This window comes from Manis pentadactyla, chromosome 17 (assembly GCF_030020395.1).
Source record: "Manis pentadactyla isolate mManPen7 chromosome 17, mManPen7.hap1, whole genome shotgun sequence".
NCBI lineage: Eukaryota > Metazoa > Chordata > Mammalia > Pholidota > Manidae > Manis > Manis pentadactyla.
This window is the reverse complement of record NC_080035.1, coordinates 39771098-39794500: the sequence shown is the minus strand read 5'-3', so window position 1 is coordinate 39794500 and position 23403 is coordinate 39771098. Positions and strand designations below refer to the sequence as shown.

General features: G+C 32.8%; 1 protein-coding gene across 2 annotated transcripts in view; it reads right to left on the bottom strand.

The window, feature by feature from the left end:
- Positions 1-2169: 2169 nt before the first annotated feature.
- The window catches only part of NDFIP2 (Nedd4 family interacting protein 2), a 67127-nt gene continuing 45893 nt past the window's right edge, over positions 2170-23403 (bottom strand). Inside the window, exons 4-8 of one of the 2 annotated variants that reach the window (XM_036893688.2) lie at positions 22190-22283; positions 15608-15732; positions 11296-11362; positions 8635-8740; positions 2170-5073 (exon numbers count right to left, since the gene is read on the bottom strand). In XM_036893688.2, the coding sequence (XP_036749583.2) occupies positions 8637-8740; positions 11296-11362; positions 15608-15732; positions 22190-22283 (390 nt within the window). In that variant the 3' untranslated portion in view covers positions 2170-5073; positions 8635-8636. The remainder of the gene's footprint in view (positions 5074-8634; positions 8741-11295; positions 11363-15607; positions 15733-22189; positions 22284-23403) is intronic. The other variant, XM_057494621.1, reaches the window with a different exon arrangement.

Here is a 23403-nt window from a genome sequence, read left to right as displayed (position 1 = left end):
GGCTCTAAAACCCAGTCTTTCTGTGACACAAAACTGCCTCTCAATAATCCACAGACTTCTCAAGGAAAGAAGGGAAGATGCTAGTGGAAAGTTAGTCTATTTTGAGTCAAGAAACGTCAACTGTGGTACTTAACCCAACTCTGCTCCCTTTCCAGGATTCTGGGGCAAACGGCCACCCTCTCAGCACCGTCCCGCTGCTCCCAAGCTGCCCTGAGGATGCAGCCCTGCAGAGCCATTTGTGGGTATAAAAGCATCCCAACCAGGACACTCCCAAGTAATAAAGCAACAACTCAAGAAATGGTCATTAACCTTTTAAAATCTGGTTTATGTGTCTTTTCCTTTCCCTGCAATTAGTCTGATACATTGATCCTAACACTTTTTAACTTTCTACCTATGTGTATACAAGGAGCTAGATAGACTCTACTACTAGACCAAATCCCCAAAACTTCCAACTATGAGAAGGAAATGTGCTGTCATGGGGCACATATATCAGGTCCTCTGGAAAACTAAGGGTGGAATGTTAATTTCCCCCAAACTCCCAGTTGATTATAATGCACTGTATTGAATAACAATCACAGCTCTAAAGAGAGGTCCTAAGAATTAATCAAGAATTCATCCTTGGGAGATCCCACAGGATTAGGGAAATGTAAGATTCAGGTGTCTTTTAGAAGTTCTTAACTCTCAATGAACTGATGCTACATGTTTTCTATACAGTGCTGATATAAAAAATCTAAGTGCTAATTCACTTATTCCATCACCACCTATTACATCAGGTTAAGTGGTCACAAGCACTTGCTAGCAATCAAGAGTCGTTAGGCATTATTTCTGAGTAAAATGGGAATTAAAATTTTAGAGCCCAAATTGCATAAATTACTATGCAGGAATCCAGATGGCTGAGAAACTAAGTTTGATGAAAGAGGAATAATAAATCTTATTTCCACACTAGGGATTTACTTACAAAAACTGTTCTTATACCTCTGAATAGTTCATACTGTCCAACACGGTTATTTACTTTCTTATTCTGAGAGTAGAGGCTGCCCTCCAGGTGTCTTCTAAGCTTGGACAAACTTTTGCTTTCCTGGCTGATCTTGCTTCTGAGAAAGCTAAAAGAAGAAAAGAAATTACACTTTAAAGGACAGCCTATACCCTTTCTTTGTGTCACTGAATGTAAAATGTTAATTAAAACAAATAAATGCAATATGAGTGGGAAAATTATTAATAAAGTGATTCTTTTTGCAACCCTGAGAAATAAGAAAACCACCTCTAGGATCTATGAACAGGAAATGTGAGACTTTGGCTTGCTATAACCTCAACTGCTAAAGGGGCAATACCCCTTCTCTCTTTTCTATCTAACTACTGTATGTATTTAATGGCTTACATGAAAATCAAATAGGTTTTTTAAAAGCTTGGGGCTCAATCTGTTAAAACAAAACTTAAAAAATGAAAGCCAAGCTGAAAACATCAAGAAAAGTTAAAAGAAGCATAAATGCTGAGTTCAAAATAAACATTTTCATTGTAACTTTTATGAAGTATGGAATGAGCTTTTTGGTTTTTCTGTAACTTGAGAGAAGGTTTTGTACTTTAGGTTGTATGTCCCAAATAAGAATACAGGCCCATAAGCAGGTCTGACCTATGGTGACCACTGATCTTTTTCAAAGTAGAAATGAACATAGGTTATTTTCATAAAGCTGGCATTTTTGCATTAAAATTAAACTGCAATCTATCTCCTAACATACAAAACACTGTGACAAGTCAAATGATGTTCTACATTCCAACTGAATTCCATGCCATTTGTATTCATCTTAAATAGGATTTACCATATAAACATATGTGAGGCCAAGGTGGCAATATACTGTGAATCCTAAGCTGATTTTCAAAAGGATGCATCACAGGTTCACATTTCCACATCTATAGAACTTTATTAGCAGGTAAAACACATGTCAGCATGTTTTATTTAAGGGCAAGGACATTCATATAGTAACAAATGGCACACTGTCATTCAACAGTTGAACTTTTTATCAACAATGAGATTTTTAAAATACACTACTTCAAATAATTATTTGAAAAATTAACTAATAAGCAATTAAAATAACATTTAACAGCAATTTTAAAAGCTCATTGTTTACTATTTACCATAAGCTGGAATCATTCCAATACAACTTCTATTAAAAAAAAAGGATACTATACATGTTCTACAGGCCAAACAAGTGGTCAGCTAGGAAAAGCCATTGACAACCATCACTGGCTCCTGCCTCAATACTCCAGTTCCTTCTCTCAAAGAACAATGAGTTTAGGCAGTCATTTCCCAGTACAGTGTACAGTTATATAAAGAGAGTGACCATATAACTTATGCTCCAAATTAGGGCACTTTTGAGAGAGGAGGCACTATTTTAAGCTGAGAAAACAGGAATAACCAGAACTGTTCTGAGCAAACTCAGGATATATGTCACTCTGGTTAAATACAGCATCAGATGCACTACATTACTTTTGTGCTTTTGGGGCCAGTATAGGCCAGTTGAAAATAATGTTAGATTAAGGAATTTTTCTTCAATTGGACTTTTTGGACTCCCATTATTTCCTGTTAGGACAGATTTTGCTGGAAATACTAGTGACTACTGTCTTAACAGGTTAAAATTTATGAATAACCTTACCTGGGATGTTATAGACTCAAAAAGCTAGAGATAACTATTTTTTCTATTAAACAGAGATTTTCATTTTAACCAAGTGTAATAGGATTTGTCTTTTTTAAATTTCTAAAATCCTGACCACACTATATAGAAAAATGTATTTTTGCCTTGTTTACTCTGTAAGTAGACTATCCTGGCCATAAATAGCTTATTCAAATGTAACAGAAATGATTTAATAAATTTTTGCATTAACCTCCAAGCCCTAGCTCACACTCATTCACAATATTTAGACACAATAACAAGGATTTTGATTTTCGATCTTTAAGGCAGAGTGCAAAGATGGTTAACTGTCCTCCAGACAGCACAGCAGCTGTTCTATCCAAACACACAGTAAATAAAGAGAAGTATGCTGGAACTGACAAATCTGGAAGGAAATTTTAAGTTTTTAAAAATATTATGATTCCCCTGATGAATGATGAGAATTAAGGCTACCATTGAACTGTACATGTACCTATTATGGAATACTCGATAATATGTACAAATCAAAGCAAAAAGTGAAATTTCTGATGGTGCTTGAAAATGACATATTAATATAAATGCCACAAAAACTAAAGTGACATTTTAATAAACTGATGTGTGATAGCTGATCTAGTAATTTAAAATCACCATGTATCATAGCTTAATTTCATTTAAAAATTATAAAGAACAAAGTATAGGCCTATTGGAAATTAATATGAGATAAAAAGAGATCTAGGATGAGTTTACATTTCTTATAAGCACATGCTAATTTTATCTCCAAATCAGAACTAAATTAAATTTTTTTTTCTTTAACCCATCCTATTGTTTTACTTCAAGGGTGTAACAAAGTTATTTTAGTCAACAATACAAGTTCTGAGCAGGGAGGAGAATGAATGAGGGAAAACAAATAGGAGGCTCAATTAGCAAAACAAAACTTGCATGTTTTATTTATCAAAGACAATGAAATAAATCAGAAAATACACAGAAATACAAAAGAAGTTATAAAGCATAATAAATTTTATTTTCAGAAGTGGAAAAATGTCCCTGCATAATTTTAGATGTGTATTTTAGTAGTAGTCAGTGTCTAATAATGAACAAGCCATCACTTTTATATGTTCTATATAGCCATAGTAAATGATTCTTAAGTTTAAAAGATATAATTCCCACCATTTTTTAATGTTGGCATTCAAAAGCAAAGATATAACTGAAAAGAAACAGATGAGACATAAAATGATTTGCACAATGTAGCTTATGTAGATTCCAGTTGTATTTAATAAATGGTCAAATACACACACTCTCCCAACATACACACACACCCACACCCCTACTCAATGCCACAGACACATTCCCCTAACTTGATAACAGGTATTTCACACATCTCAAGTCAGCATATGATTTTTACAAGTTAATCCTACAATCATAAAGGAGCTATATTAATAGTACAAGTTTTTACCTGCTAAGTTTTAACTAACTAAACATCAAAAGAAAAAATTATTACAATGATATTGAAGATACTTTTGTTTTTTTAAAAGACAAATGCAAATATTCAGAAAATTAATTTTCAGAAATGTCTTAAATGAAATAAATATAATACCTAAAACAATCTCTTTCTGCAAGAATCTTTATGATGGGCAATACTAAAAAACCAAACTTCTCCTTTGAGAATCTCTAAAACTGGCATTTCCTTAAAAAAAAAAATTTCATATAAAGGATGTGTGGAATACCCACATTTTCTTAAAATCTGTCCTAAAACAAACTATCTTTAATACCCAAACTGTCTCTATATATTAAGTTCACTTAATTTTAAATTAATGAAAAGACATCCAGACACAATTTCTAAGAAACAATGCAGAAAGTAATTTATGTGCAGTTATTTACAGAAGTTTTGCTAAATAATGATGTAAATATCAGGTTCAAAAATCTGACAAAGCCTTTCTAATAATCAGCACTGCAGGTTTCAAGAAAACATATATAACAAAAGAGTCATGTGGAGAGTTATTCGATGAATCTCAGAGCCAGAAACTAAAGCATCTGACATGGTTAATAATTTCATTTTTATTATACTAAATGTCAGGTCAGAAGTCAATGGCATTTACAAGCTGGAAGACTGTTTATCACTCAACTCTTTCAATGATATAAAACACTGATTAACCAAATGGACTTTACTGTTACTTTATGGTTTCCTTCAAGTATATGCAAATCTTTTAAATGGGCACGTATGTAAATGTGCAAAACAAATGAAATATAAATATCTAGAGAATGAACAGAAATGGCTTTTAAGCATAAACCACTCTGTCATTCAATTCTGAGGCTCTACTCTTCACCAATTTGTCTTCTGCTTTTAGTAGTCTTCTGTTAAAGTTGTAAGTTTACAGAGGATCTGGAGATTTCACATTGGCATAAGAAAGGAATGTCTGGTCAATGCAGCCTAGGAACAAAGAAAGAATCAGTCTTAAAATGTACTAAGTTGCAATATTCTAAATGATAGCACAGTAAAAAACCCACATTATAGCAGTATTTCATCAGTATATATAGTGGTCTTTTGATAAAGATGCCATAAAGTATCATGTATCAGAATAAAAGTTTAAGCTTCTAAAGGAGATCAGCTAGAAAATATTCACATTAGATTTTAGACTCTTGAAAATACAAACAAGAATACTTATAGTAACCCTGAAACATTTTGTACTTGTAGTTACATAACAGAAATGTTTTAATATACATTTTGTTTATGTAGTTCAAATACTTTCAAAGTATATATGTATTTTTAAATACTGTTTTGGATTCCACTAAAGAGGAACATTTAGAGGGAAAAGATATTTACAAATCATGTATCTGATAAGGGGTTAACATCCAAAATACAAAGAACTCATACAACTTAATGAAAAAACAATTTAAAAAATGGGCAGAGGATCTAATCAGACATTTTCTTAAAGACATACAGATGGCCAGAGACACTGAAAAGACGCTCACCACCACTAATCATCAGGGAAATGCAAATCAAAGCTACAATGAGATATCACCTATCTGTCAGAATGGCTATTATCAACAAGACAAGAAACATCATGTGGTTGGCAATGACATGGAGAAAAGGGAATCCTTGTGCACTGTTGGTGGGATTGTAAATTGGTACAACCATAGTAAAAAACATTATGGAGGTTCCTCAAAAAATGAAAAATAGAATTACCATTTGATCCAGCATTTCTATTTCTGGGTATTTATCCAAAGAAAAAAGAAAACACTGATTTGAAAAGATATATACACCCACATATTCATGGAAGCATTACTTGCAATAGCCAATATATGGAAACGATTAAGTATCTGTTGATAGATGAATGGATAAAGAAGATGCAGTACATTTATAAAGTGGAATACTACTTAGCCAAAAAATAAAGAATGACATCTTGCCATATGCACATGGATAGACCTTGAAGGTATTATACTAAGCAAAGTAAATTAGACAAAGACAAATACCATGTGATTTTACTCATAGGTTGAATCTAAAAAACAAAACAAAATGCAGACTCAGAGTTACAGAGAACAGAGGGATGGTAACAATAGGGGAAAGGAGTAGGTAGGGACAAAGAAGGTGAAGGGGATCAAGAGGTACAAATTTTCAGTTATAAAGTAAGTCATGGGGATGTAACGTACAGCATGCAGAATACAGTCAGTAATGCAGCTGACCCTTGAACAGCATGGGTTTGAACTGTAAAGATTTATATGTGGATTTTTTTATTAAGCTATTATTGATACACACTCTTATGAAGGTTTCACATGAAAAACAATGTGGTTACTACATGCAGCCATATTATCGAGTTCCCTCACCATATCCCATTGCAGTCACTGTCCATCAGGGTAAGATGCCACAGAGTCACTATTTGCCTTCTCTGTGTTCAGTTTTGCTTCGCTGTTATACTCCACAAATGAGGGAAATCATTTGGTACTTGTCTTTCTCCGCCTGGTTTATTTCACTGAACATAATGTCCTCCAGCTCCATCCATGTTGTTGCAAATTGTAGATTTGTTTCTTTCTCATGGCTGAATAATATTCCATTATATATATATATATATATATATATATATATATATATACACCACATCTTCTTTATCCATTCATCTACTGATGGACACTTAGGTTGCCTCCATATCTTGGCTATTGTAAATAGTGCTGCGATAAACATAGGAGCACATAGGTCTTTTTGAATCTGAGAAGTTGTATCCTTTGGGAATATTCCAAGAAGTGGGATTCCGGGGTCAAATGGTATTTCTATTTTGAGTTTTTTGAGGAACCTCCATATTGCTTTCCACAATGGTTGAACTAGCTTACATTCCCACCAGCAGTGTAGGAGGGTTCCCCTTTCTCCGCATCCTCGCCAGCATTTGTGGTTCTTAGTCTTTTCGATGCTGGCCATCCTTACTGGTGTGAGGTGATATCTCATTGTGGTTTTAATTTACATTTCCCTGATAAATAGTGATGTGGAGCATTTTTTCATGTGCCTGTTGGCCATCTGAATTTCTTTTTTAGAGAATTATCTGTTCATATCCTCCACCCATTTTTTAATTGGGTTATTTGCTCTTTGAGTGTTGAGGTATGTGAGTTCTTGATATATTTTGGATGTTAACCCCTTGTTGGATATGTCATTTACAAATATATTCTCCCACACTGTAGGATGCCTTTTTGTTCTGCTGATGGTGTCCTTTGCTGTACAGAAGCTTTTTAGTTTGCTGTAGTCCCATGTGTTTATTTTTGCTTTTGTTTCCCTTGCTCAAGGAAATGCATTCAGGAAAAAGGTGCTCATGTTTATTTATATTCAGGAGATTTTTGCCTATGTTGTCTTCCAAGAATTTTATGGTTTCATGACTTACATTCAGGTCTTTGATCCATTTTGAGTTTACTTTTGTGTATGGGGTTAGACAATAATCCAGTTTCATTCTCTTGGATGTATCTGTCCACTTTTACGAACACCAGTTGTTGAAGAGGCTGTCATTTCCCCATTGTATGTCCATGGCTCCTTTATCATATATTAATTGACCATACATGCTTGGGTTTATATCTCTATATGGATTTTTTTCAACAAAATTGGTGGAAAGTTTTTTGGATATCTGTGACCATTTTAAACTTTCTTTTCTCCAGCTTACTTTATTGTATTAACTTTATGTGGTAACAGACGGCAAGCAGATTTATTATGGTAATCAGTTTGCCAAGTATACAAATGTCTAATCACTATGTTGTACACATGAAAGTAATCAAATGCTGTAAGTCAATTATACTTTAATAAAAAAAGTATAAAGAGATATGAAGTCTTTTCATATGAAGATACTAATAGCTGCACAATTAATAAATGCTATTTTACATACACAGCCTCCAGAAACTGACTGGGTAACTAGTAAGAAAACCTCTACTCATTTCTTTATAGTCCCATTTATTCAACTTACAGCCTTCTCTGTGGAAACAAACTGGCATACATTAAGAAAACAAGTAGCAGAACTCCTGTCTTCTTCACACAACTTTTATTCCTTGATCCAGTTTGTTTATAAGTTCAGTGTACAGCAAATTGCTTTCTGAACACAAATTTGTTTTTTGGTGTTTTTTTACCAGATGTCAACGTGGATTTCACATTGTTTTACGTAAAATGCCCATCCCTTCTAGGTAAGAGCTTTGTCATTAACTTGTTTTTCAAGCCTTCAGATTTTGTGCTGGTGGTTACTTTATATCCTGTGGTCAATCTTTCAAAAAAAAAGTTTTAAATATCTGATTTAAATTTTCAGTTTATTTTATATTAAAAAAATTAAAACTCACGAACAATTTTAAAAAATCTAAGTTATCTTAAAAATTCACAAATTTCAATTAGCTGACTGTTAACAGTAAAAAAATATACTAAGTATGCTAAATTTGAGTAAACAACACAAGTACACATTAGGCATCTAATATGCACCTGGTCAACTTGAATACATAAAGGAGTAAACAGCATTAGTATATTAATATTTCTTACCTCTATAATAAGAAGAAGTATCTTGTTCTACGAGCAGCTGCCATACTTTCAGACATATTTCTGACTTTTAGATAATTAACAAATCCTCTGAAGAAAAGAAGCAGGCCTGAGAAGGTTGAAATAATACATATATATATTATGTTCTTATAATAGACAATTATAAACAAGACACTCAAGGCTTAAGGAATTTAATCTGTAGTGTTACATTCATTCTATACTCTATTTTACACTATAATGATAATTCCATCACGAGAAATTGTAATAAAATTTTACTGACACTCAAAAATTATTTCAATATTTTAAGCCTAGGTATATCTAATTAAGGTAAAAATAAAAGCAACTGCAGCCACAAAAATCCAGAACTACATAACAACATATATTTATTAAGCGATTTCTTTAAACAGCAAAGTTATCTAATGCATTTAAGCTGATTCAACTCATTAAAAAAAAAACATTTTATACCAAACTTTTTAATTAATACAACTACCAAGCAAATTAAGACACACTGATATTCAAAAGAGAATATTTACATGTAATTGCTAACAACTGTGAGATAAAACCAATAAGCCTGTTTAGTGATACCAAGTGCCCGTCACTTATGAAATCTCTATTTGAAGACATGTACATTAAGTAAATAATCTAAATTATTAGTTCCTATTTTCAAGTAATAATAAAAGACTAATTTATAATAAAAATTGAGATAAGAAGAATCAGGAAAGAAGACTTGGGAAGCAGCCACTCTAGTGATTTATTAAATGATCTGGGATATATCTTTCATCTATCTCTGTTCTCTGTAAAACATTTTTTTTAAATAACAATCATTTACATTACAAATATCTTTAGTCATTAATAAAACAATGCCTGTGAAATGCTTCAAAGTTTCAGATGAAAAATATTAACTAAATATAAAAAGCAGTACCTTTACTAGTAAAGTCTTTGATACACTTAAGCATATAATTCTTAGGGAAACAGCTATTAAACTCCAGTACATTTTAACCAGGTACTAGTTGGGGGCAAAAAACAACAACACCAGGTATGTATGCATGCAACTTTCCTCACCAGGAGGAAAACCCTGGCAATTTAAAATACAAAGTTCCAAACTAAATTTGTTCCCCTCCCCCAAGACAGTAATTAAAGCACCAGAAAAAGCAGCATAGTTGTAATAAATAAGACAGGAAAGATAGAAGAGATACACAAATAATGACTTTAAAAACTGGTAGAAATTTCAGCTAAATCTGATCCCATCTGCTTCACATATCCTCACTTCTTCCATTTGTGATTCCCACTCTGAATTCCACCCTCATGCCCTTCCAGATGCTGTTTTAAAAAATGGTATTGTGATCCAAATGTAGAAGTTGCTACTGAAAATGTAAATCAAAACTTGTAAAATACCTTCTTTTGTCTACCAAGCTGCTGTTTCTAAGACACATTTTGTTCTGCTCAGAAATTTTCTAAAATTAGCCAATTCATATCAACAAACCAATTACCAGCAGCTATTGTTTCTCAGTGCTCTATAATGTGCTCAACATTCTCTGAGTATATATGAGAGCAACCTTTCTATCACAGGTTAACTTTGCACGTTCTCCCAAATGCTAGATTATGGCTCTGATGTGGTACTGGGGGTTGTCCTCTGCATTCCACTCTGCCCCACAGGCGTTTTCCTAAGATTTCTCAAACCCTTAATATTTAGAAACAAATATACGCATTTAATATGCTTAAATGCTTATAAACTTTATACATTTTTTTTCAGTTTTAAGTCAGAAACTCAGTAACAAGCACAGAATTCAGGCAGTCAAAACACAATGAACAATATAAAAACTACCTAAACCTTTGTGTGAGTCTGACTCCCTCACACAGTCATAACTATATAACTTCACTACAATTATTAGAGAAAGAATCCAAGATCTTTAGTGATCCTAACTGACCACAATGGATTTGCTTCCCAAAAGATCCTAAAGATTTAACAAACTTAAGGAGAACACTGCCACCTGCTGAAATGCTATTATTTTCTTTTACAATTATGTTACTAGAGAAATGTGAGCCTTTAAACCTAAGTAGAAACGAAATCTATTTTTCATGTCAGTAAATAAATTTGAAATGTGGATTATAGATAATGTGATTTTAAGATTAACTGAACACTCGTACATCTGAGCAAAAAAACACAAGAGAACAAAAATCAGAAATCCATAAAATTTATCAGTATTAATAAAAAGACATGACTTACAAGAAAAAAACTCAACAGAAGTACTGTGATCATTAGGCATGAAGCCTTTCCTTATGCCTGGCTGATTAATGATTAATTCAGGGTATATATCATAAGTATAAAGAATGTTTCAATGATCCAAAAATAGGAAAATGGATAAGGCATCCAACTATCTTCTCAAAATTATTTTCAAGTTTTGTAGTATTGAATTATTATTCAATCACTGACTTTTTAAGCTGACAAGCTCTGGACTTTAAATCAGATATCTAGAGTGCTTGTACAAAGAATTATCTGAATAGCTGAAATGATATAAATGTTGTATATGAGAATTTTACAGTAGAAAAATTATTCCCATGTAAGTTGCAACACAATGTATTTACATCTTACAATTTTAGGAAACATCAAAATTAAACTAAATGCAAGTTAATAAAACTGAAATGTACTAAGAATAAACTTACCAAGTACAAGAAATATCCACCAAAGCCAATATTGTCCATTGAAATATCCAGTAAAATAATCAGAAAACTATGGAGTGAACATAAATATATTAACCATATTCATGTACCTAAGTTTGAAAATCATAAACTAGCATCAGTTTCAGAGTGATTCACCTTAAGTAATCTTTAGCACTGAAAACAGCATAAAAAGAAAAATAAAGGAAAAAAAATGACACATATATAATTGAGAAAATATTTTATACAATAGCAAACGAACTTATGTAGAATATTTTAAAAACAAAAGTCAGCTTCAAACTGCCTGTAACAAAGAAAAGTAACTGCTATATATCTGAATCCCTCCGAGCCACAACTACCTTCCCAAACACATTATAGCAACCCACTCTTTAGATATTAACACCAGAAGCCACATTAGTTTAATCTTATCAGATGGGGATGTTTGGCTGACTTCTAAAAAGAGTTTTTGACCTTCTGTACACCCCCTACTGTTAATCACTGCCAAAAATACTAGGCACATAAAGACCCCCAAGTCATTAGAGTCATTCTATTTTCAAACTAGATGCCCTAGTGTTTAGGACTCAACAGTGAACTGGGAACAACTAAGTCATTCTTGAAGTGGCATTTCAACAGCTCCTATTGTGGCCATGATGGACAGTTTTATATTCTCTGCAAAATGGGAGTATGAACAGGCAGATGGAAGACAGGGTTTGATAACACTAGACACATGTATCTGGACATCATGATTTATTATTTTTTTAAGTTCTTTAAGAAGTCCATCTAATTTTCTTCAGTTACTGCAGATAATTCTTCCCTATTACACTTTAGTACCTAAACAATGCTCTAAATGGTTTTTAAGTTTTTAATAAACCTACTCTAAAACTACTAAAAATTAACTTGTTTTATCTGTTTCCATTGATCTCCAAAATGAATCTGATTTGACTAAAAATTTTGTTAAATGCAGATTTGTCCTCAAATCTGAAATTAATTTAAAGGTTTTATCTTCAAGTTTATAAGTAATTATTTCCAACTATTCACTGGTAATTTCCATAAAAGCTTAAATATCCCATAGCTTTAATAATAACAAAAATGCTTACAAATTATAAATGATGTCACCACTGAGGAAGCATATCTACTAAAGATTATCTAAACCTGTTTAAAGCCTTTTAAATATTTTCACAGGATTTACAATTAATAAATGAACAATGATCTAAATACGCAGCTTAGAGTTTAAGCAATTATCAAAGTACCATTACAGATGCAAAACCCATACTCCTAACACCTTCAAAATAAGTACAATGAAGGAAGAACTAGAAAATTGGGAACATATAGCTTGTAAAATAGGACTGCACTACACTACTTTTTAATCAAGTAATTAATAATCAGAAAAAAAGACTTTCATACAGGTTTTAGTGGCTATAACAAAAAAGAAATAACCAAAGCAATACACTGTTAACTTTCTAATTTTTAAATATATTTTACAATATAGTTAATATATATTACCTGGCAAGAGGCAACCAGGAAATTAAGAACAAGTTATTAAGAACAATGTTGTTCTTCACCAAAAATATTCAACTAAAGCTATTCTTTACTCCTGAATGAAGAATATAATTACCTTCACTTTGAAGTCAAAGAGAAAGACTCACTATGTAAAAAGGACAAACTAGTATGCTTTTGGGCTCACTACTGAGTTATCAAAAATGTTTTAAAAAACTAAAAATCATAGGGCTGAGCCAAGCTGTTGCTACTGTTTTAATAAGTAAATCAATCATATGATTGGCCAATCAAAGGCCAGATTTTTGGAAAACAACAAGAATTTATCTGATTTTATTTCATTAAGATAACACCAGTATCATCCTGTCTATTCTAAGACTTATTTTTTAATAAAACACATATGCATTTGTAAAAAAGCAAAAAAGACATCAAAAGCCTTAGATAAAATTAATATCAGAATCTTGGACTAAAGATATTTAACACTAAATTTGTGTTTCATGGTAACTCAGAAACAAAAAGAAAAGCAGCAATATATTTATAAATAACTTATCCTTAAATGAAAGGAATCACCAGGCTTTTAGGAGAAAAACCCTCCTCTCAGCACTGAATTCCAAGGGGAATTTACTGCTTGAAGCATTATAATACAAGTCAAAGTACAGTATCACACAGGCAATACAGAATTAGGAAAGCAGGCACTGAATTGAGACCAAGCTAGATTCTAATCTACATACAAACTGTGGGACACTGAGCAAGTTATTAGACTCTTCCTATCTATAGTTACACCATCAATAAAATGGCTGGATTGCAACCACCATGAGTGACACAGTGAAAGAATCTAGCGTTTCTAATGAATTATTCCTAGAACATAGGAAGTACTTAATGAATGGCAGCTATTACCACTTCATACGAAAGATATTTTAAAATCTTTTTTTATATCAATTCTCAATACACATTAAAGGTATAATGTTAACCTGAACTCAGTAAAGGTATTTTAAGGGAAGGTATACAGTCCTGGTAATCAAACTTGATATTAGAATACACTCAACAAAACTTTGAGAAACTCCGGTCCTTAAAATCCCCATCTTATCACATTAACTGGAGTTGAAAACTAGATTATCTAACCCTTTCTCAACCTGGGGTTCAATGAGAGAATTAGCCCCTAATCCTCTAAAGGCATAGGTTACATACAATGACTAACTTCTTTTTCATGAATATAGAATGATATTGGCAGTTTACCAACTTTAGAACTGAGAAAATAGTCTTCAAATCATTTTCTGTGTTCTATGACTTAGATGAGAAATCCCATTTTAATAATAGTAATTAATTCAATTACTAATATAACCAAGGTTGTACATATCTACCTTCAATTCTTTTGAGGTTTTCTCATAATTTCTGCAAAGGCAGGGATTGTCTCTACCTTTGCATGCTCCATGGCACCTAAAGATTTATGCTTATGGTGGGAACCCACTTTATATTTTTTGAAATGAAATTAGAGTAAGAATCTGCCAGGGGAGACTTCTTGCAATGAATGGCTCAGATTTTGATTATCTTAGAAGCCAGTTCACAGTTCCAACCAAGAAACAACTGATTAACGATCAAAACCTATAAAATGATCTCAACTAACCTGTCTGATAAGATTACTAAAACCGAGAGAAGTGATAAAGTTTAAAAATCAATTTGATAATATAGGTTCATAATTAAAATGTCTGAAGCACTGATGACAAGCTAACATGTGTATACGATTCCACTGAATATTTTAGGAGGATTTGACTCATGCAATTAGAAAACAATGTTTAAATAAACAGAATTTGTAGAAATTACACATTTTATTAATTGTGTAATAGCATTTAAATGTATGGGTAATTTTTAAGAAGACTTATTAAAATAATAAATAAGCCACTCTTGATCATTCTCCTAGGCCCTACCATTAAAGAAACTAGGAAAATGGCTTTGTGAGAAGGGGCCAAGAGGGCCTTCTAGAGGCAAAGGTAAAGAAAGAGCTGGGGCAAGATCATGCTCACAAAACTGCTGTCTGTGAAGAGTTACAGAAAATTATTTGGGGACTAGAAAAGTTGTTGATATGGGAGGAAGAAGAGGACTTAACTTTCCTTATGAATTATGAAATTATGAAATATATACTGTTTCATAAATGGTAAGAAGCAGGCTGAGGGTGATTTCTAGGAACAGGAAAAAGAGAAGACCTAGAGGGAGCATAAAGGAAAAAAGATGAGTTCTGACAGACACTTCAAAGGCCTGTACTTTACTTTTGAGCTCTTAATGTAAAAAAGGTAAAAGAGTGAAAAGATAATTTAAGTTCATGATACTTTTACTCACCAATAGGAATTTTTATGTTTGCACTGATTTAAGGCTTGCCTGCAGTATATCACAAAGTGGTAACCATGATTTACTGAGCACACAGTTTTTGCAGCAACTGGGCAAGATACTTTATTATCTCCATACCTTACAGAAATCTTCAAAGGCAGCTATCATCAGCCCATTATGAAGAAATTAATGCTCAGAATAACCTAAAAACTTAAAAGTTAGAACACTGATATAAAAAAGCTGAGATTCTAACTTGAATTTTTCAGATTTTGAATCTCCATGTACTAACAAGCTCTCATATAAGGTTATAAAACATAAATATACAAAATACAAAATAAAATGTTCACACCAGAGATCACTAAAATAATTAAGTATATTTAGTTAAGAATAAGTCTAGAAATAAATGAACTCATATACATAAATAAACTTCTATGAACTACACAGGAAATTTCATATTATTTTAATTTTAGAGATAACAGTGAGAGAGGCTATAGACACTCACCCTGACAATAAGGATCCATTTGATCAATGAAAGGCCAAATCCACAGATAGCACCATACCTTCCAGCTATGGTATTGGTGATACAGAAGGATAAACAAAATCCAAGCCAGTTGAAAATAAATGCCACTAAAAGCAAGAGAAACAGTTCTCTTAAAGACCACACTTTGGAAACAAATTAACACAGACATAATATGACATACTTCACTGTTAATGGAAACAGCAATTCCTCTTTTCTTTCAACTCTGTATAAATTTTGTTTTTATAGTTAACCTTTTGCAAATGTATTAGTTATTTACTATAAAAGGGGTATAAGCTTGATTTCCTGTCAGTTTGGCCAGCTTAAGCTTAGCACCCATACGTGAAACTGCACTTTTAAACCAGCTAAAAACCAGCTCAAATGTAGCTTTCATGTGACCCCCTACCCAGGAAGTCCAGCCTAAGCAGTCAGCCAACCAAATCGACTTTTTAAAAAGTAGTATTAAAGATGAGCTGAATGAATCATAAAATATTCCCAGAACAGATACTGTTCAATGCCTCTTCTTCCTACCAAATAAAACCTGTTTTCCCCTCCTCAGGAAACCACCTACCTATACAGAGCCTTCATTTCAGGGAATGCTGGACCCTGTACTTAGCCCCAAAAATGTGGGTCCTGAGTAGTATGGAAAAATTACAGGAGGCTGAAACTTTTTTTTTAATGGGACTTCTGAAAAACATCATTTGGTTTTAAAAACACAGCAAGGAGAGGGAAGATGGAATATAGGTTAAATAACAGTGGTCCTAAATTGACCGCTGTTGAGTTAGGTGATGGATAGAGGTTTATTATACTCTTGCCTAGTTTGAGAATTTCTATAATAAAAGTTTTTTAAAAAGAAAAGAAATGGTCCTTCTTCTGTCACTGGATGTTATGCTTAGACATAACACCTGGTACTTCTGCAGGGATCCTGCCAGAAGCCTGAGGGTTAAACAGCACTCTAGGGAGAGAGTACAGAAAAGAGAAGCAGAGCTACAGCACTGACAGTTTCTGCACCAGAGGACTGCTTATCCAGGGTCTTCTTGTTTTGTGAGATAATCTCCTACTTAAAACAGTTGAGTAAGGGTTTTCCATTACTTGTAGCAAAAATCATTCCAATACAGGTCCTTGAGAGCGCCCTATCTGTGGTCAAGATACCAACACCACCAAAGTAATAACAGTAGTATTAAAACTAAAGATCAAAGTGCGCCTATGTGTGGTCCTGTTTTCAGTGCCCATCCTCTTAAAGTATCTCCAACTACCTTTCAGAGACAGCAAAGCAAATCATCTAGAGAAATTCTGCTTTTTCTAAATTCTGAAGACAAAGAGGAAATATTTAGGATAAGTTTGAATAAAACACCTATTTCTTGTAAGCAACTCCCCCGTTCCTCTAATTTTTTCCTTCCGAATGTTTTCTAGTCAAAGCTTTCTTGATCATTTATGGGAAGCTGTGTTTTGAGTCACAGCACACTCAACTCCCTTACATATGTGACCCTGGACTCACTGCTGACTTCTGTGAACCACAGTTCTCTGATCTGCAAGTACCTACCTCACAAAGTTGGTAAAAGGATTCAGTGAGATAATGAATGTAAAGAGCTTAGCACAGTATAGAACCTGGCACATGGTGATTGCTAAAGAAATGTCAGCCATCATTAGTACCCCAACAAAATAATTCCTTCACCATACAGGGCAGGTCCTATCTCTTCTGGGGAAAAAAAAAGAATCAGGAGACATTACTGGAGATAAAGCTTTCTTATTCTCCATTTTTTCTTTTTTAAACCTAGATACTCTACTCACTGATCAGTAGTTTGCTGTCCTTTACATCTACACTATCCAAAGCCACTGGCCACACTGCTTCTTCCTCCAGCTGCAGAACTCATCCTACTCTGCAATTTCAGTGTAAATGAATCAAAACTAAATGAAATTCAAAATTTAGTTCCTCAGTTGCAGTAGCCATATTTCAAGTGCTCAACAGTCACATGTGGGTTATAGCTATAATACTGGACAGAGAAGATATAAAATATTTCCACATCATAGAATATTCTAATGGACATAATTGCTCTGTATCTAATTGGCAAATAATTGTGTTACCTGTGTGAAAAAACAGCTAAGAGCCAGGTCAGAATTAATTCCATTTTACAGAAGGGCAAATTGAGAGAACAATTAAGCTCCACATAGAGTCACAAGGCAAGTAAGAGTATGCTAGACTAGAGCATCCAAGTCTTATGCCCCCTATAACCAGTGACCTTTTTATTATGTATTTATTTCCAACCTACCCAAACAGGTTAGCAGGACAACCTAGAAAGCAGAGCTATACACTACAGTTTATCCATTAACTAGAAAGTCTATACTTTAAAATTTTCAATAACCCCAAGGTATTTTAAGTTACAAAAGGGAAACCAGCAACTTTATAGTGAAGAGAACCTCACAGACGCCACCCGAACCTGATGAGAGTTGACATCACCAATAATAAGTATCCAGATCACTGTCTCCTGATAAGATGCAATAAAAGGGCCCATCATTTCTGTGGTTATTCTTCCAAAAAGAAAGAAAGAAAATAGAGAAAAAATACATAACCTGAATCTGATCATGAGCAAACATTAGATAAACCTGAATTGAGAGACATTCTACAGAAATAACTGCCAATACTCTTCAAAAGAATCAAAGTCGTAAAAAGCAGATAAAGACTAAGAAACTGTTCCAGACCAAGGCAGACTAAGGAAACACAGCCACTAAATACAAAGTGTAATCCTAGATTAGATCCTGGACCAGAAAAAGGGCAACAGTGGAACAAATGGCAAAGTATGAATTAGGTCTGTAAACTAGTCAGTAGCATTTCACAATGTTGATCATTGGACTGAAGTTACATAAAATGTTAATACTTGGAAATGCTGGATCAAAGTTATATGGCAATTGTACTATTTTTGCAACTTTTTCCTAAATTTGAAATTACTTCAAAAATTAACAGAAGTTCTAAACACTAAAGTTTGACCCTTGCTTTGAAAATAAGTATCATAAATGAATGAATACACCTATAATATTAACTAACACTGAGCACTTACTAATTTTTTTGATCACAGAAAAATACACCAGATTTCAAAGACAAGTGCCCAAAGAATAATCAAATTCACTGTAGTTATTTCTGAACTACGTAGGGGTAAATTTCTGTCTTATCTTCAGGCAACTCTTTCTTTAAATTGTGAGCCATTAAGACATGAAGCCAACAATTTATTAATTTTAAGACATTTTCACTAAATTATAAGAAATGAGGTGACAAAAAATTCTTCTTCTTGTAAACAAAACAAATTCAAAAAAATATAATACTTCATAAAAACCATATGAGTTTCTTAAGCTATAGTTACAACTCTTAGAGGTCCCCTTTCTGGATTCACTTATAATACGTAACCCCATTTAAAAGTTATATAACAACACAGCTTTACATGGACAAAACAAGTCAGTATGTATTGTTTCTCAGTATGTGTGGTGCCCAGACAACCCCTTTAAGATCTGTAACTTTTATGACCTGTCCCTGGTACTCAAAAGAATTTACTGACTAAAGATGCTCAACATCATTAATCACTGGGGAAATGAAAATTAAGCCATGAGATGTCAATACCAAATGCTGATGAGGATCAAAGCAATAGGGACTCTAATTCACTGCTAGTGGGAATGCAAAATGGTACAGCCACTTTTACATGAAAGTTTGACAATTTTAAGTTAAAAATAATGTAATATTTCTTTATGTTTCTCTCAAATCTAAAATGGGAATAGTGCAGGTGATTATTCCTATAGCACACTGATATGAAGATTCACACATGGTACAAAAGGCTAAACCTTAGAAGAAAAATTTTCTAAACAGCGCATTACATTTTTAAACACTAAGTCCAATATCTATTTCCACAGAAATGTCAATTACCCAATGAATCAAATCTTAATTTCTAGCTTTTAACTGACAAGTAACTGACTTCTACTTCACTCTCTTACACAGAAAATATGTTAAAAAATCAGATCAGATACAAGCAAGTTAGGGATATATGAGGCATTATGAGATGACATCAAGGTTTTATGAGAAGCAAAAATATCAGGTGATACATACATTTCTTTTACATTTTCTGAACACGAACATGTAATTACTTTGCCAAATTAAGGTGTAAGCTTGCTTTAGCAGTACATATGGTAAGAGATTGAAATGTAGATGTTGAAAACAGAGAAGGCAAGATTAAACCAACAAAGGCTTTTAAATGAAATATTCTTGTCCATGTTCACCGTAGGTTGACTTGTACAACATACATAACCTGAAAAGCTTACATTATAAGTTAATTAAAGAAAATCTATTTCTGGACTTTAGGAATGGACAATAAAATAGAATCTAGACAATAGCTACAAAATAGTTAAAGGTACATGGAAAATAGAGCAAGTTGCAATTTACAGAACAGCCACTAGATGGTAGTGATTACAAAAAAATCTGTGCTTATTAAAGCAAATAAGCTTAAGCACTGGCCTACAGCATACCAGAAAAAAAAATTATCAAAAAATGAAGGTGAGAAATAATTTACCATTTTAATCTTATATAATATTGGTGCAATAGCTGTAGAATAGGAAGCATAAAAATATAAGTTTTAGATAATTATTAAAAATGCAGTTAAGGCCAGATAATCTATGTAAAATATGAATGTTTACATTTATATTAATATACAATCACTAACCAAACAGGTAAACCAAGTGTCTAGGTTATTATGCATTTATAACACTGTTATATCAGCGAAATGTTTTCAAATCTAAAAAATAAATACCAAAAAGAGGATAGTAGGGTTAAGTGAAATACAGGAATGAGAAATAACTAAGCTGTGAGATAATTAGATGGTATCAAATAACATGTTTTAATCCTAAGAAACTGGTATTTACAAATAGTGCAATAAATTTAAAGTATTTCTTTTCCAATTAAGATTTTTAAAAAAGATATAACCATGAAAAGAATTAATATTTATGCTTTTTTTAAATTGAAGTATCATTGATAGACAATCTTATGTTGGTTTCAAATGTACAACAAAGTGGTTCAACACCTACCCATGTTACTAAATCCTCACCCCCTCTAGGGTGTTTATTATCTTTGTCAACTTGGAAAGATGTTACAGAATCACTGACTATACTCTCCATGCTGTACTACCATTCCTGGGACCAATTTATATTGTGATTGAGTATTGTGCCCCTTTTTCCCCCTCCCCTCCCCACCACCTGTGTAAACCCCTCCCCCTTGGAAACCACCAGTCACTTCTCAGCATCTATGAGTCTATTTTATGCTATTCTTTCTGTAAACAAAATATGTGGAAAGCCTGTTATCAATATACAGGATTACCAGCTGAACGAAGAAAAAAAATAAAAAAGGTTCATCGTATAACACAGTAGTTATTTATAGCCAAATTGTTGATTTCTGTTTCACTGTATCTAACTACAAACTTAAAACCGTAAGATTTAAATATTGCATATATATTAGCTGGTTGCCAACCTGAATATAACTTAGTATTTGAAGAGAAAAATTTAAGTGTCTGCCCACCTACCCATCCATTTCTGAGTGGTTATCTACTTCTGTTCTTCAGCAGATGAAATGAAAGGAAGAAACCGTTTCAAAATGTAGGAGAAGGTAATAAGCGAATATAGAAGTAACTAACAGAGTATGAATTTCCTATATATTCTATTTTTAAAGGTGAATGTGGTACTTTAAATAAGTAAACTATTCCTCGGGTTTATTATCAAAATAAACCTTACAGTTAAAATGAATTAAATCAACATTCTATCAAACAAGCTTGACCATTTAACCAGGATGCAAGCAAAAACTCATAGTATCATAGTCTAATTAATTTACTTACATGAATATTGGGTTTCTAAAAAAGATTTTAGCAATTTAAATAGTTTGTATTGAAAAATATTATTTACATGAGTCTATCATATGTCAATCACTGTGTTAGGAAGCCACATAATGAAGACATAACACAGTCTTCCCTCAAGTAGCATAAGTCTACTTTATTAGTCAAATATTAAATTATGAATTTTGCAAGATGTTAAAAATATTACTTAGGTTTCTAGTCTTCTAATTACTTGCCATTCCCATGAAATAAGATATACTTTCATACTTCAGTATCTCAAAGCACATTGTTCCAGTTGCCCAGAATATCTTTCTCCAACCCTCCCTCTAATGATTAAAGACACTCAAATGGAAGTCCTTTGCCTGAAAAGCATAATTTAGTTTCATTCTCCATGTTCTGTAAGCAGTGAGTAAACATGGAGCATTTCTCATACAAAAGGACATTTAGCTTAAATATGCTTATATATCTCTATACTGTCAGCATTTAGCTTAAGGACTACAATACATAATTATTTGATAAGTATTTAATCAAATTCTAGGATTTGTATTTGTTAACATATAATTACACTTAATTCAGTATCAGGAACAAGTCACAATTTAAACAAGAAGAAAGTATACAATATTTGCCTTTCCTAACTTTCCTGTCTCTACTAAATAGACACACAGCCAATAAATGCAAAAAAATAGTTCACAAATGAAAGATCACTTACTGAAAAATGCCAGCATGAAAATGCCATCATTACCCACTCTGAGCTGGTCTGCATCACTGAAGTCATCTCTTGGTGGACACTCTTCTTCCTGAATCTGTAAAGCATATAACAGAACAGCTCACTAAACCAATACAGCTTTACTAGCTTAAGTGTAAAGATAAGAATTTAAGTAAAATCTAATATCCTCAATTTGTACAAATAAAATGAGATAGTCCAGCAGATATAAAGTACTCAAAAAATATTATCAAGTGTTAATTTTTCATGGGCCTCCTTGAAAAGAGTAGCTTTAAAAGTAAACACAAAAAGATAAAATTGAGTAATATCAAATTAATGAAAATGCAATCAAGAAAGAAAGATATGACTGACACTGATGCATTATGTCAAATGGGAGAGAGGAATTTTCATAATCAGGGGTGGAATCTAAATTGGTACAACCTCTAATGGTTGGCAATTTGGTAATATTTATCAAAATAAATATGTATGTACCCTTTGACACAGCAATTCCATCTCTTTAAATATACTATACAGTATATACATATATTCCCACTTAAAAGAAATGATGTATTTAAAGATAATTCATTGCAGCAATGTTAAAAAAAGCAAGACAGTAGAGACCATCTAAATGTCCATCAACAGATAATTCTCCGTGAGTCTTTCATGTTTCTTACATGTCTTAAGGTGAGGACACTGGCTACCTTCTTTTCTCTGTACTATGTTTGTAAGGATATTTATACAGCAGATAGCTTTGGAAGAGAGGGACAGTATCTGTCTCCAGAGCACAGATGTGAGCATACTTATTGACCATTAGAAAATACTGGGTTCCCTAAACTCAGGGTTCCACACTGCATGTGGAGGCATCACTAGGACCTCTATGAGTATGCCCGATGGAAACTAAGACTCAAGAAACTAGCATGAGAAAATGCTAATGTTTTAGCTACTACCACTGCTGTAAAAATCAAGTTTTTGTCTCTGACCCAGGAGTCTCATGTCTTCTGACAGCATCCATAAAATTGTGAGAAACTAATCAGTTAGCTTTCAAGTAGGGTAAAAGCTCAAACCAGACTGTTCACGTTCTTGACAGATCAATGAAATAAATTATTGCAAGTCTATATAATTAATTCAAAAAGCAATGTAAAAATTTAAAAATACATAAAAAAGAAAAAGTTCTTAATACTCGGACAATTTCCAAAATATATTAAGTGAAAATTGTGTAA